This window comes from Acinonyx jubatus, chromosome B1 (genome assembly GCF_027475565.1).
Source record: "Acinonyx jubatus isolate Ajub_Pintada_27869175 chromosome B1, VMU_Ajub_asm_v1.0, whole genome shotgun sequence".
Taxonomy (NCBI): domain Eukaryota; kingdom Metazoa; phylum Chordata; class Mammalia; order Carnivora; family Felidae; genus Acinonyx; species Acinonyx jubatus.
In genome coordinates this window covers 156,688,403-156,700,761 of record NC_069382.1, presented here as the reverse complement: position 1 = coordinate 156,700,761, position 12,359 = coordinate 156,688,403, and the positions used below count along the sequence as shown (strand labels likewise).

At 40.9% G+C, this 12,359-nt stretch overlaps 1 protein-coding gene across 4 annotated transcripts in view; it reads left to right on the top strand.

Annotated features, from left to right (window-relative positions):
- Window positions 1–360: 360 nt before the first annotated feature.
- Window positions 361–12,359, top strand: part of THEGL (theg spermatid protein like) — a 50,831-nt gene continuing 38,832 nt past the window's right edge. For 3 of the 4 annotated variants that reach the window (XM_027057271.2, XM_027057265.2, XM_027057260.2), the window contains exon 1: window positions 366–990. In XM_027057271.2, coding sequence (XP_026913072.2) covers window positions 465–990 — 526 coding nt within the window. In that variant the 5' untranslated portion in view covers window positions 366–464. Of the gene's footprint in view, window positions 991–12,359 lie in introns of all 4 variants that reach the window. The other variant, XM_015068534.3, reaches the window with a different exon arrangement.

Sequence of the window (12,359 nt, the reverse complement as noted above, 5' to 3'; positions counted from 1 at the left end):
AATCAATCTTAGAGATCGAGGTCCTTAGACTATTACTCCTCCCAGCGTGATTAGGGAACAAAGGCCTAAGGAGAACCGGCGCCAGAGAACCTCTGAACCGAAAAGGGACCCGGCTCTGCTGCCTGAGCGTTGCTGTAACTACACTGAAAGCTGGTATGTTCGGCTTCAAGGCCTCGGCAAGTAACACAAAGCTACCGAGAGCGCTCGGGAGTCCTCGCCGGTAACACCGGGAACTGCGGCTCAGGACCTCGCAGGTTTCTCTCAGCCGGCTAGCGCGCGCAGGTGGGCGCCTGGAGCAGGCGCGTCCCCTTGGCAACCAGAGAACTTGCCGGGAGGGCCCCAGGGCGGGGCTGGCCGGGCGCTGGCCGGGCTGGGGCGGGGCTTGGGCGCCGCCCACCCCAGGCCCCTCGGGTCGCGCAGAAGACAAACAGCGCGCCTGTGTCCGGTCGAGAGGGTGGGCGCCAATGGAGAACCAAGAACATTCAGGCTCATCAGCGTTTTCGGATGGGCATGACACGACAGAAATAGCCGTTCCCCGCGAAGCCCATCCGAAGCCCTTTGTAGTCAGGCTCCTCGACGTGCACAAGCTTGAGGAGCCGGAGGAACCCGAAGAACCCGAGGAACCCGAGGAGCCGGAGAAACCCGAGGAGCAGGAGGAACCGGGGGAGGCCAACGGGCAGATCACGCGATACCGGGGCATTGACTTTTATGGGTCCGAGGAGACATCTGAACCCCGCAAACCCTATGAGCCCCACAAGCGCTATGAACCCCACGAACTCTATGAGCCCCAAGAGCCCCACGAAGCCTACGAGCCCCATGCACTGCGCAATCACAGTAAACGCCTGGGATCCCGTAAGCCCCGGGGGCCCTCTGCTTCCCGCGAGACCCACAAGCCCCACAAAGCCGAGTTGCTTCCCAGCGCCGCCGTAGTGACCGCGCCTTCTCTGGTGACCAGATTCCAGCCACGGATTCCGCTATCTTGCCTGAGGGGTAGGTGCTGGGGCCCCTTCCAGAGACACTGAGCAACCCCGCCCTATGTAGAACTCGGGGTTCTAATGTGGATGTTTGCATGCAAGAGCTCACCTATTTTAAAGGAAGGTAATTTTTGTGTCGTTTACCTGCTGCTTTGCAGTCATCTGATGAGTAATTGAGACTCTGGTAAAGAGAAACTGAATCTCTTCACTCTCTCCCTCTCTTCACCTGATGACTTCCTAGCCTTGGTTATTCATTGTAACTTCTCTTTGAAGCCCTTAATTCTTCACTACAGTTAGTCACTGCATTTTCTCTGGGTTGCCACTTCAAACATTACTTCTTTATAGCACTTAAGACTTTGTACTACATCGTTATCTTTCTCCCCAATTAAAAGATGGCATCCTTGAAGGGAGGATATTTTTGTCAGTGTTTGGCACATGGTGGTACTCAATAAATGCTAGCTATTACATGGTTAAAGTTGTAGTAACAAAATACTCCAGAGGAATTTAAAATGTACATTTACTAAATGCTTATAGTCCTCACCAAGTTCACAAAGTGACAGAGCTGACGGATCTTGGGTATAAACATCCCTTGCTCTAACCCCATTGGTTCACTTATGACCTCTCCTTGATGACCCCACCCAGAACAATTCTTTGTCCAAACTGGGCTTCCAGTCCCTCAGCTGACCACTTTTACTCTCATGTTCTCCTAGACTCCTCTTTATCAGCTTCCATTCTATGGTCTCTCAGGGGCTCACATATTTCCCCACTCCATTTACTCTTTGGCTATCTACCATACTTCTCCTGGCAAAACCCCAACCCAGGTTAAACTTAACCATCCACCCTCTGCATATACCTGAGCAGCTGACTCTTGCTATACAAAATCACACAATCATATAATTGCTTTTATTTCAACATGACCACAAATCTTAGTCAGTCATTTGATACTTCTAGCAATCCCACTTTATTCACTAGTAAGTTAGTTCTCCTAGTCTCTGAGAAGGTGACTGTCCTCTTTACCTTCCTCCAGATGTTATACTTTTGGCCTCCAAACAGGTGAAGACTGCCTTACACTTTATTGAGCAAATAGAAGCAATCAGTCATGAGCTCTCTTATTTCTTTTTTTTTTTTTACCACTAATCTATTGCCTTGCCCAAATTTATACTTATAGATTCTTTTTCCATATTTCAGAGAAGAAATGTGCCTTTTTCTATGAAAAGCAAAGTCTTCCATTTGTGGTTTGGATTCCACTCTTGTCTCCTGAAGAACTTTGTTCTTGCCACAATCACCCCTGTCTCCTACAGAATTAATTTCTCCATTTCTAATGAATCAGTCCCACGAATGCTCACATATACTCTATAAACATAACTCTAGAACCTTTCATCTTAAAAAAAAAAACCCTTGACCCCATGTCCTCTTCGGACCCCTCTTTTCCCCCCCATTGCCATCATTTTTCTGTTCTTCACTGCAAAACTTGTCCAAAAATTGTCTGTACTCACTGACTCCATTTCTCCACCCATTATTCTCTCCTCAACCCACCTAGTAAGGCTTCTTTTCCCTCCACTCCACTGAAACTGCTCTAATTTACTGGCTTACTCTCCACTGCCAACCTTATCATGCATGAAATTTCAGTCTTCACATGGATTATTCACTTGGCTTCTCAGTTCTTTGACCTTGCTTTTTTTTTTTTTTTTTTTTAATTTTTTTTTAACACTTATTTATTTTTGAGACAGAGAGACAGAGCATGAACGGGGGAGGGTCAGAGAGAGGGAGACACAGAATCCGAAGCAGGCTCCAGGCCCTGAGCTGTCAGCACAGAGCCCAACGCAGGGCTCGAACTCACGAACTGTGAGATCATGACCTGAGCCGAAGTCGGATGCCCAACTGACTGAGCCACCCAGGCGCCCCTGACCTCCTCGCTTTGAATGATGGTGTCCTTCATCCCATCTTAGGCACCCACTCCTCTAGTCTTTGTAATGTCAATTGCTGTGCCATTTCCAAAATTTCCTTATCAAGCACTCTAATCTCTAACCATATCATATCTTTCCAGCTCACTCTTCCTCCTTGTACCCCCCGTCAGTTCTTCAACTTCAAAAGGTCCTCTAACCTATTGATGCTATTAACCATTCACTACCTTTTGTATATATATCACTACTTTTGTCCTCTGTCTCCCTTTACTTAACTTGATAATCCATGGTCCACAAGTGGAATCACTCCTTTGCAAATATCCTTACCTCCTTTGCTTCTCCTGTCGTTCTTGCCCAGTTCAGTCCAGTTCTTGCCTGCACTTGAAAACCAATGACAAGAGAAAAACAACTATCCTCACTGATTTTAAATTAATGACCTTGAAATTCAAATGGGCTCTCAGCGCAAACGTACTACATTTCCCCTGTCAATCTATTTTCCAACATGGAATCTACCAAACTCCCAGCATCTGTACATATATATACTCTACCTTTCCTCCTGTTAAAAATGGATAAACTGTCCTTATTCCTAATAAAGGCCATTCTCTCAACCTGTATGTTGGATCGCATCTTATCTAACTTTAAACTCTTTGCTCCTAAAATTAGCCCCTCTTCTCTCCTGCATCATTTTATTCTCTCTACTGGGTCATGCAGCACATGAACATGCATCAATAACTCCTGTCTAAAAAAAAAAAAAAAAAAAAAAAAAAACAAAACTCCCATAACCCCATGTTGAGGAAAAATTCCTCAAAAACAGTAGTTGTCTATAAGTCATTATCTCCATATACTGTCTTCTCATTCTCTTGAGAACCCATTTAAATGTTCATCTCCTCTATTTGTCTGAAGTTACTTTTGTTGAGGTCATAATGACCTCTGCCTTGCCAGAATCAATGGTTAATTCTTTATCCTCATCTTATTAATTTGACACATTCACTCCCTCTTTCTTGGAAGTCTTTATTTGTCTTCATTGTCATCCTACCTCATCAATTGTTCCTGACTCAGTTTTCTTTCCTAGATCCTCCTTCTCTTCCCAGCCTCTAGGTTCCCTGGGTTATGTCATCAGTTCCATGGCTTTAATTGTATGCTGGTAACTTCCCAAATTTCTCCCTTGAGCTCCCAAGTTTTATAACCATTGTCTATTTAATATCTGTACCTGAATATCTAGTAGGCATGTAAAATTGAACGTGTCCATGACTGAGCTCTTACTTGCACACTCAAGCTTGTTCTTTCTTTATTGTTCCCCTTTTCAGCAAATGGTACCATCACTCATTCTTCCAGGTGCTAGGATAAAAAACCTTGGAGTCATTCTTGACACCTGTTTTTCTCTTACACTCAGCCTCTAAACCATTTGCAAACCCCAATTTTGAGATATATCATAACTGACCATTTATTAACATCTAAAGCTTCATCACCTTTGTAAGCCACTGTCATCTCTTGCTTGGTCTACCACAGTAGCTTTCAGCTTACTCTTGCTTCCACTCTGGTCCTATCCTGCCTGCCCCCCGCCCCCTGCCCCAGTTTATTGTTCATATAGTAATCACAGATCTTTAGAACATAAATTATATGCAGCTCTTCTGCTTTCACCTCTCCAGAGGGGGGTTCTCATCTCACTTAGTTTGTAATCTAAAGTCCTTAGCAGGCCTGCAAGGTCCCACATGATCTGGACCCTGCCTACCTCCACAACCAAATGTCCCACCACTCTCCACACCATCTCTAGTCTCAAGCCACGTGGACCTCCTTGCTCCCATCTCATGGTCATTTCATTTGGCTTTTTCCTCTGCACTTGCATTGGAGGCACTGGATTTGAAGGTGAAGGAAGAAGGGTTGGAGAAATAGTAATTTTTTTTTTGGCTCAGTCAAACTGGATGCTATTTTATAAAATAAGGATGCCACCCTTGCTATATAATCCTGCCTGTGGCTTCCTGTTGCTCTTAGGATAAACCAAACCTTTGCAAGGGTCTCTAGAGTTCCATGGGTCCCCTAACCTCACCTTCTTCTGTTCTTCCTCCTGCTTACTCTGCCCCAGTCATACTGGCTTCTTTTCTGTTCTCTAAAAGGCCAATCCCATACCTGCTCTGGCCTCAGAATCTATATTTGTGGTTTTGTCTCCCAAGATACTGTGTTTTAGGATTTTGTCTCATGATTAATTCCTATTCAGATCCCAGTCCACATTTTTATTTTATTTTGTTTTGGTTGGGTTTTTTCTTTTTCTTAAAAATTTTTTTCAGCCGAGTTTATATTTAAATTCCAATTTGTTATGGGGCACCTAGCTGGCTCAGTCAGTGGAGCGTGCAACTCTTGATCTCCAGGTTGTGAGTTCAAACCCCACACTGGATGTAGAGATTACTTAAAAGGTTTTCCTTAAAAGTCTTAAAAAAAAATTTCAGTTAACAAAGTGAAATATTAGTTTCAGGTGTAGAATTTAGTGATTAAACACTTACATCACCTGGTGCTCATCACAAGGGCACTCCTTAATCCCCATTACCTATTTAACCCATCCTCCCACCCACCTCCCCTCTGGTCACCATCAGTTTGTTCTCTATAGTTAAGAGTCTGGTTCTTGGTTTTTCCTCATGTTTGTTTGTTATGTTTCTTAAATTCCACATATGAGTGAAATCATATGGTATTTGTCTTTCTCTGCCAGTCCACATTTAAAAGGTGAGAAAGCCTAGCTCTTAGAGGGCTTTCCCTGTCCATGATGCCTAAAGTAGCCCCCTCTGAACTAGTGTGATGACGAGACTCTCAAAAGTTCTCAGACTCTGCTTTAGAAAATAAATACTGTTTTAAAACTCCCAATCTTCTCAATTGTTTTCTAGATTTTCCTTGTTAAAAATTCTAAGTCTTTACATCAATTCCCTTAGTAAAGCTAAATAAGCATCCAGCATATTTGCATAATATTTACATAAAATAGTGTAAGTATTAGGCAATATTTAGCCAACATGTCACCATGCTTCTGTTCACACAATAAGATTTCTTCCGCCAACAAACATTTGGGGTACATGAGTGACTCAATTCGGTTAAGCATCTGATTCTTGGTTTTGGCTCAGGTGATGATCTCACCGTTTGTGAGTTTGAGCCCTGCATTGGGCCCTGTGCTGACAGTGCAGACCCTTCTTGGGATTCTCTCTCTCTCTCTCTCTCTCTCTGTCTCTCTGCCCCTCCCTGCTCTCTTTTTCTCAAATAAATAAACTTTAAAAACAAACATTTGCTGAGCATCTACTAAAGCACTCTTTGTGTCCTGTGGGGGTGTAAAGATGACTGAGACATAGCAGTTTGGTTGTGTGCATATTTTAAAAATTTATAGTATAGGGCCGATCATCTTACTAATATATCATCACCTAATCATGGGTGTCACTGTTAAAATTTATTGAGCACTTAATATATTCAGGGTGTAGACACTGAGTTGTAGATGAGTAAGACAAGGATCCTGTCCCTGAAGGACTGTCAGTGTGATTGGGAAGGCTGAACATGTTGATAACAATAACACATCCGTATAGCATACAACGTAAAGTGATTGGAGTATCCTACGGGATACTTCATTTTTCTGAGTTTAATGGCAATACTACTTCTATTTTTAATGGAGAAGAAAGGCTCAGAAAAAAATAGGAACAAAGTATTCATTTAAGCTACTTACCTAAAATAGGCTGAAATAGAGATTAAATACTTAAGCATACAGAACTCAGAGTACTTAACTTGGATTTATAAGGGATTAGAGAAGTAATAAAAGCAAGAATCTCAGGCAAGTGAGGGGGTATGGAGGGCAATCATATTGAGTAAATTTTTTTTTTAAATTTAAAGCTATTTTGAAATTTGTAAGATATTTACATGATTAAAAAACCAAAACAATAGAAGACTACGAGGAAATGTCTACCTCCCACTCTGTTCCCTCTCTCCCTTTTTTAAAATGTTTATTTACTTTTTTAATCATTTTTTTAAATGTTTATTTATTATTGAAAGACAGAGAGAGAGAGCATGAGCATGGGAAGGAGAGACAGAGAGAGGAGGAGACACAGAATCCCAAGCAGGCTCCAGGCTCTGAGCTGTCAGCACAGAATCCAATGCGGGGCTCGAACTCACAAACCGTGAGATCATGACCAGAGTTGAAGTTGGACATTTAACTGACTGAGCCACCCAGGCGCCCCTCTCCCCTTTTATAAGTAACCACTTTTATTCATTTCTATGCATCTTTATATAAATTCAAGAAAATACTGTACAAGCTTATGTATGTGTTCCCCCTTTCTTATCAAAGGGTAGCATAAGCCATACTGTTCTTCACTCTTTACTTGACAGTGTATCTTCCCATATAACTAAATATAGAGTTTTTTCATTAAAAAAAAGAAAAAGAAAAACAGATGCCCCATGTTTTGTTACATAGTTGTGCCGCTACTAGTTTAACACCTTGTTTGTTTCCAGGATGTTGCTATTATAAGCAATGCTGTAATAGATAAACCTGTATGTGATATCATTTAGTACGTGTCATGCAGTTATATCTGTAGAATAAATTTCCAGAAGTGAGATCACTGAAGGGTAAACACATCTGGAACTTTGATTTAACAAAATCACCCTCCATGGGAGTTGATGCCCACAAGCAATGGAATTGTCTCTTTCTCTATAGCTTCACCATTGTAGTGTGTGGTTGAACTACTGGCTTTTTGAAAATCTAATTGATGAAAAACTAGTATGTCAATTAAGTTTTAATTTGCATTTACCTTACCATCTGAATGACATTAAGCATCTTTTTATATATATATATTTTTTCATGTCATTTGCCTATTCTATTTTCCTTTTGAGTTGCTAGGTATTTTTCTTACTTGCAGGATTAGCCCTTTGTCTGGGATATGTATGACCTATTTTTTCTGTTTATTAATGGTCTCTTTGTCCTTGCTTATTTTTATTTTGTTTTATTTTGCCATAAAAATATTTTTATAATAACATTTATAAGTCATTTCTTCTTTAGCTTCTGTATGGAATCATAATTAGAAAGTTCTTCTTCCCCTTGCAGGTTATGAAGGAATTACCCATGTGTCTTCTTTTATAATCTTTAAAAAAAAACATTTAAATCTTTGATCCTTTTGGAATTTATTGTGGTGTTTGGTATGAGTTATAAAGTGTTTTTAAAGTTTTTTTTTAAATTAATTAATTTATCTATATATATTTATTTATTTTTATTTAGAGAGAGCATGGGCCAGGGAGGGGGCAGAGGGAGAGAGAAAAATCTAAGCAGACTCCATGCTCAGCACAAAGTCCAATGTGGGGCTTGATCTCACGACCATAAGCTCATGACCCCAAGATCATGACCTGAGTTGAAATCAAGAGTCTGACGCTTAACTGACAAAGCCACCCAGGTGCCCCTTGTGTGGGTTATAAATACAGCTTTCTTAGCAGCTACCAGTTGCCAGTGCCGTCTTCACATAGATGAAATTGGGTAAAAATGAACATGAAAAATAGATTTGAAATTCAAGAAAATGTGTCACAAAAGTGCTAGTTTTGATCTCTGGTTTGCACAGAAGTCCCTGGTTTCTGTTGTCGTCATTGTCATAGTTTAACCAAATGGAAGGACTTGCCCTTTTTCCTGCCTCTATCTTCTCACCTTCAAGCAAAACCCTTTCCCACGCTCTCCTATCTCTTGCCCAATGACCCAGAGCTAAGGCAGTGGGGAGCACAGTGCTAGGGAGCCGTGCTTAGGAGAGGATCAAGAAGAATGAACAGTAGTAATGGATCACATAGCTTATTATGTCATATCAAAGAACATCCCACTGTTTACATAGTCACACCCAAAATAGAAATGGAATGCTTCAAGACCAATCTTCAAAACAATAGTGTACACAAAACAAGCACAAATTTTACTTCAAAAAGACTTGAAAAATAAAGTAGGTCTCTTACTGAAGTATCTTGAAGGGATACATAAGAGCAAAACCTGCTAAAATGCTCTTGAAGCATTTCTCTTCCCAGGTCCCAATCATCATGACAGCTAATCTCCAAAAATACCTTTCCTATTTCTCTCAAAGTCCACCTTGACTCTCTCTTACCTTCTCTTCCTGTGCCCCCTAAATCTATTCTGAGATGTGCTTCCTGCCTTTACTTTGTAGGTCAGTTGTACACCATTTGGTACAACCCAGGACTAGAGGCTGAGCATCTCAAACATGGGCTCCTTAGGAGTCAGGGTAGAGGACAAAGTGGAGAACAGCTATACTTTAATATTTCATCCTTGTCATTTACAGAATACTTTACTTGTGCTTGCAGTGGGACTCACAGTGAACAATGCCTCGTCACTGCCGTCAGGGAACAGGTTTAGTCATGCTCTCTCCCAGCAGATGGCAGCCTTCTCTTTTAAATGGCTTGGACCATCCCATTTGTAGCTGGAGGTGGCAATGTGTGTGATGTGGTTTGTGTGTTACAGAATAAAATACAGATATTTAAGGCGTATAACAGCCATAATGTTCTGATTATTTCTTAGAGGGAGATGATATTCATCATTTTGCTCCAAACTCTGGCAGGGCTTATTGGATCTGGCCCAACCACAAATTGTGCTGTCCTCTCCCTTGCTCGCTTCTCTCCAGCCACCCTGACCAACTATCCTTCTGTGCCTTTTGCTTGATTCCACCTCAACCTTTACGCTTGCCATTTCTTCTGTCTGAAATGCTTTCCCTCTCTCTCCTGATGAGAGTCAGGATTTGGTTCTGGGCTGTCTGATTCCAGAGCCAGTAGCCTTACTCATTAAACAATATGTGGTAGAGCCCAAACTTGTCTGCTTTGAAAAATACCAGTGCTTGTGTTCCACCTCCAAAAATTGTGGATTTAATTGGTCTAGGGTGTACTCTGGGCCCTACAATTTTTTTTTTAACATTTATTTATTTTTGAGAGACTGAGCAGGAGAGGGGTAGAGAGAGAGGGAGACACAAAATCCAGAGCAGCCTCTAGGCTCCCAGCTATCAGCACAGAGCCCAATGCAGGGCTCAAACCTATGAACCATGAGATCTTGACCTGATCCAAAGTCTGATGCTTAACCAACTGAGCCAGTCAGGTGCCTCTGGGCCCTACAATTTTTAAACATCCCAGGGTGATTCCAGTTTGGAAACCATGGTAACACTGCCTTGCTTGGGACATTAGCTAACAATAGCCACCTGAGAGCTATTCTATTCTGCCAATTGGTAAGATAACATCAAAAGTATTTCCAAAATAAGAGTGCAGTCTCTACCTGTGGGAGAAACTACCATGATAGGGCAATAGGAAAAGTGTTTTCATTCATATTATTAATATTTGTAGAATTTTTTTAAAGATTTATTCAGGGTTATACTGACTTTCTGACCTGTGTATATAAAGCTGAAAACCAAGCTTGGTGATACGTGAAAAGTCCATGGGACAAGCATGACTGGGCGCAAGGGGTGTATTTGTAGGGCTACTCTTCCCTTTTCCTTAGGTCTGAATTAGTTTAGCCTTAAAAAGCAGAGTAATAGGGGGCTTCTGGGTGGCTTAGTAGGTTAAGCATCAGACTCTTGATTTCAACTCAGGTCATGATCTCATGGTTTGTGGGATCAAGCCCCACGTGCATTTCTGCACTGAGTGTGGAGCCTGCTTGGATTCTCTCCCCCTATCTCTCTGCCCCTCCCTCCCCCCTCAAGATAAGTAAACATTAAAAAAAGTAGAGTAATAGAAAAAATCCCAATTCAAAAATTCCATTTACTTTTTTTTTCTTTTTTTAAGTTTGTAGCCTATCTCCTACTCTGCTGTAAACTCCTTGAGAGGTGAACATGTCCTGGTCATTTTTGTTCTCTGAGCACTGCTACACATAGTGGGAGCCCAATCAATACTTGGTTGCTGTGTTTCCTGTAGTGCTCCTACCTTGATAACGCTAAAGTAGTAACTAATAATTCTGACTACCATTCATCTACTATTTGCAGAGTACTTTACATATATGTCAGTACTCTTTATACGGACATACCTATTACCCTCCTATCTGAGAAGGGATACTGAGTCTCAGAGAAGGTAAGTAACTTATCCAAGGTTGTATAGCTGAGTCACAGAACTGGGGTTTGAGTCATGTTTGATGCCAGAGAACACTCACTTTTCGTTACCCAAAACACTTCAGAGGGTAGGAAATGATATTTCAGAATTCTCAGATATGATTAAAAACTCCAAGAAGAAACTGGAACAATCTGTCCTTCTGTGGCCTATTATAATAGGCCTTTACATAGCTTGGCCTGTATGATTGCCTACATTTTCCCACATTTAGAAAAAAACTAAACATGATTTTTAATTTGCTTTACCATTTCTTCTGTTTTGAACATTTCAGGTGGACCCAATTTTCCACTGATAATGCAGTGAATATGTTTGTGCATCCATTTTTGCCTGCACTTGGAATGATTTCTTTAGGGTACATTTCTACAAGTAGAATTAGATTAAGGACATAAACATTGCTGACTTATACTGCCAAATTATTTTTCATAAAGTGTACTAGTTTAGATTTCTACCAGCAGTACACAAAAATACTCATCTCATTTTGCTCTTCTGTTTTTTATAAATATATTTATTTTGAGAGAGAGAGAAAAAAAAAAAACATAAGCAGGGGAGGGGCGGAGAGAGAAGGGGAGAGAGAGGATTCCAAGCAGGCTCCACACTGTCAGCACGGAGCGCAGAACCTGACCTGGGGCTCAAACTCAAAAACTGCAATATCATGACCTGACCTGAAATTGAGAGTCAGACGCTTAATTGACCTAGCCATCCAGGCACCCTTTGTCTTACTCTTCTAATTTCATTATCCTTTGCAAAATTCTTTTGCTAATTTTATAGCTAAAAAAAAATCTCATCCTTTACTTACATTGTTTTGATTACAAGTAAACATGAACTTTTTCTTTTATTTATGTCTTACCAAATACATCTTTATATGTCTTTATGCCTTCATATATGTTTTTATGTCTTCCTATATTAATTCAGTTTCTATCCTTTGTCCATTCAACTTTTGACACATACCTTGGTGTTTTCATACTCATCTACACTTTTATAATCTTCAGGTATTAAGACTTTAATAACCCTTTGTCATCTTGTTGCCAAATATTTTCATTTCCTCTTTAAGTTTTAATTTTTGGCACCCAGAAGTTTTAAGTTTTAAATATTTTAATCTATTTATCTTTTCCCTCTATATCTTTTGTTGCCTTTAACTGAGATTAAAATCCAGTGATTAAGTAGATATTCTCTTACTTTTGCTCTAATTCAACTTTAAAAAAAAAGTGTTTATTTTTGAGAGCAGGGGAAAGGGCAGAGAGAGGGAGAGAGAGAATCCCAAGCAGGCTTTGCACTGACAGTGCACAAGGCTCAATCCCACAAACCTGAGATCATGACCTGAGCCAAAATCAAGAGTCAGGCGCTTAAACGACTGAGCCACCTAGGCGTCCTCTAATTCAACTTTTTAAAAAAGTATTTAACT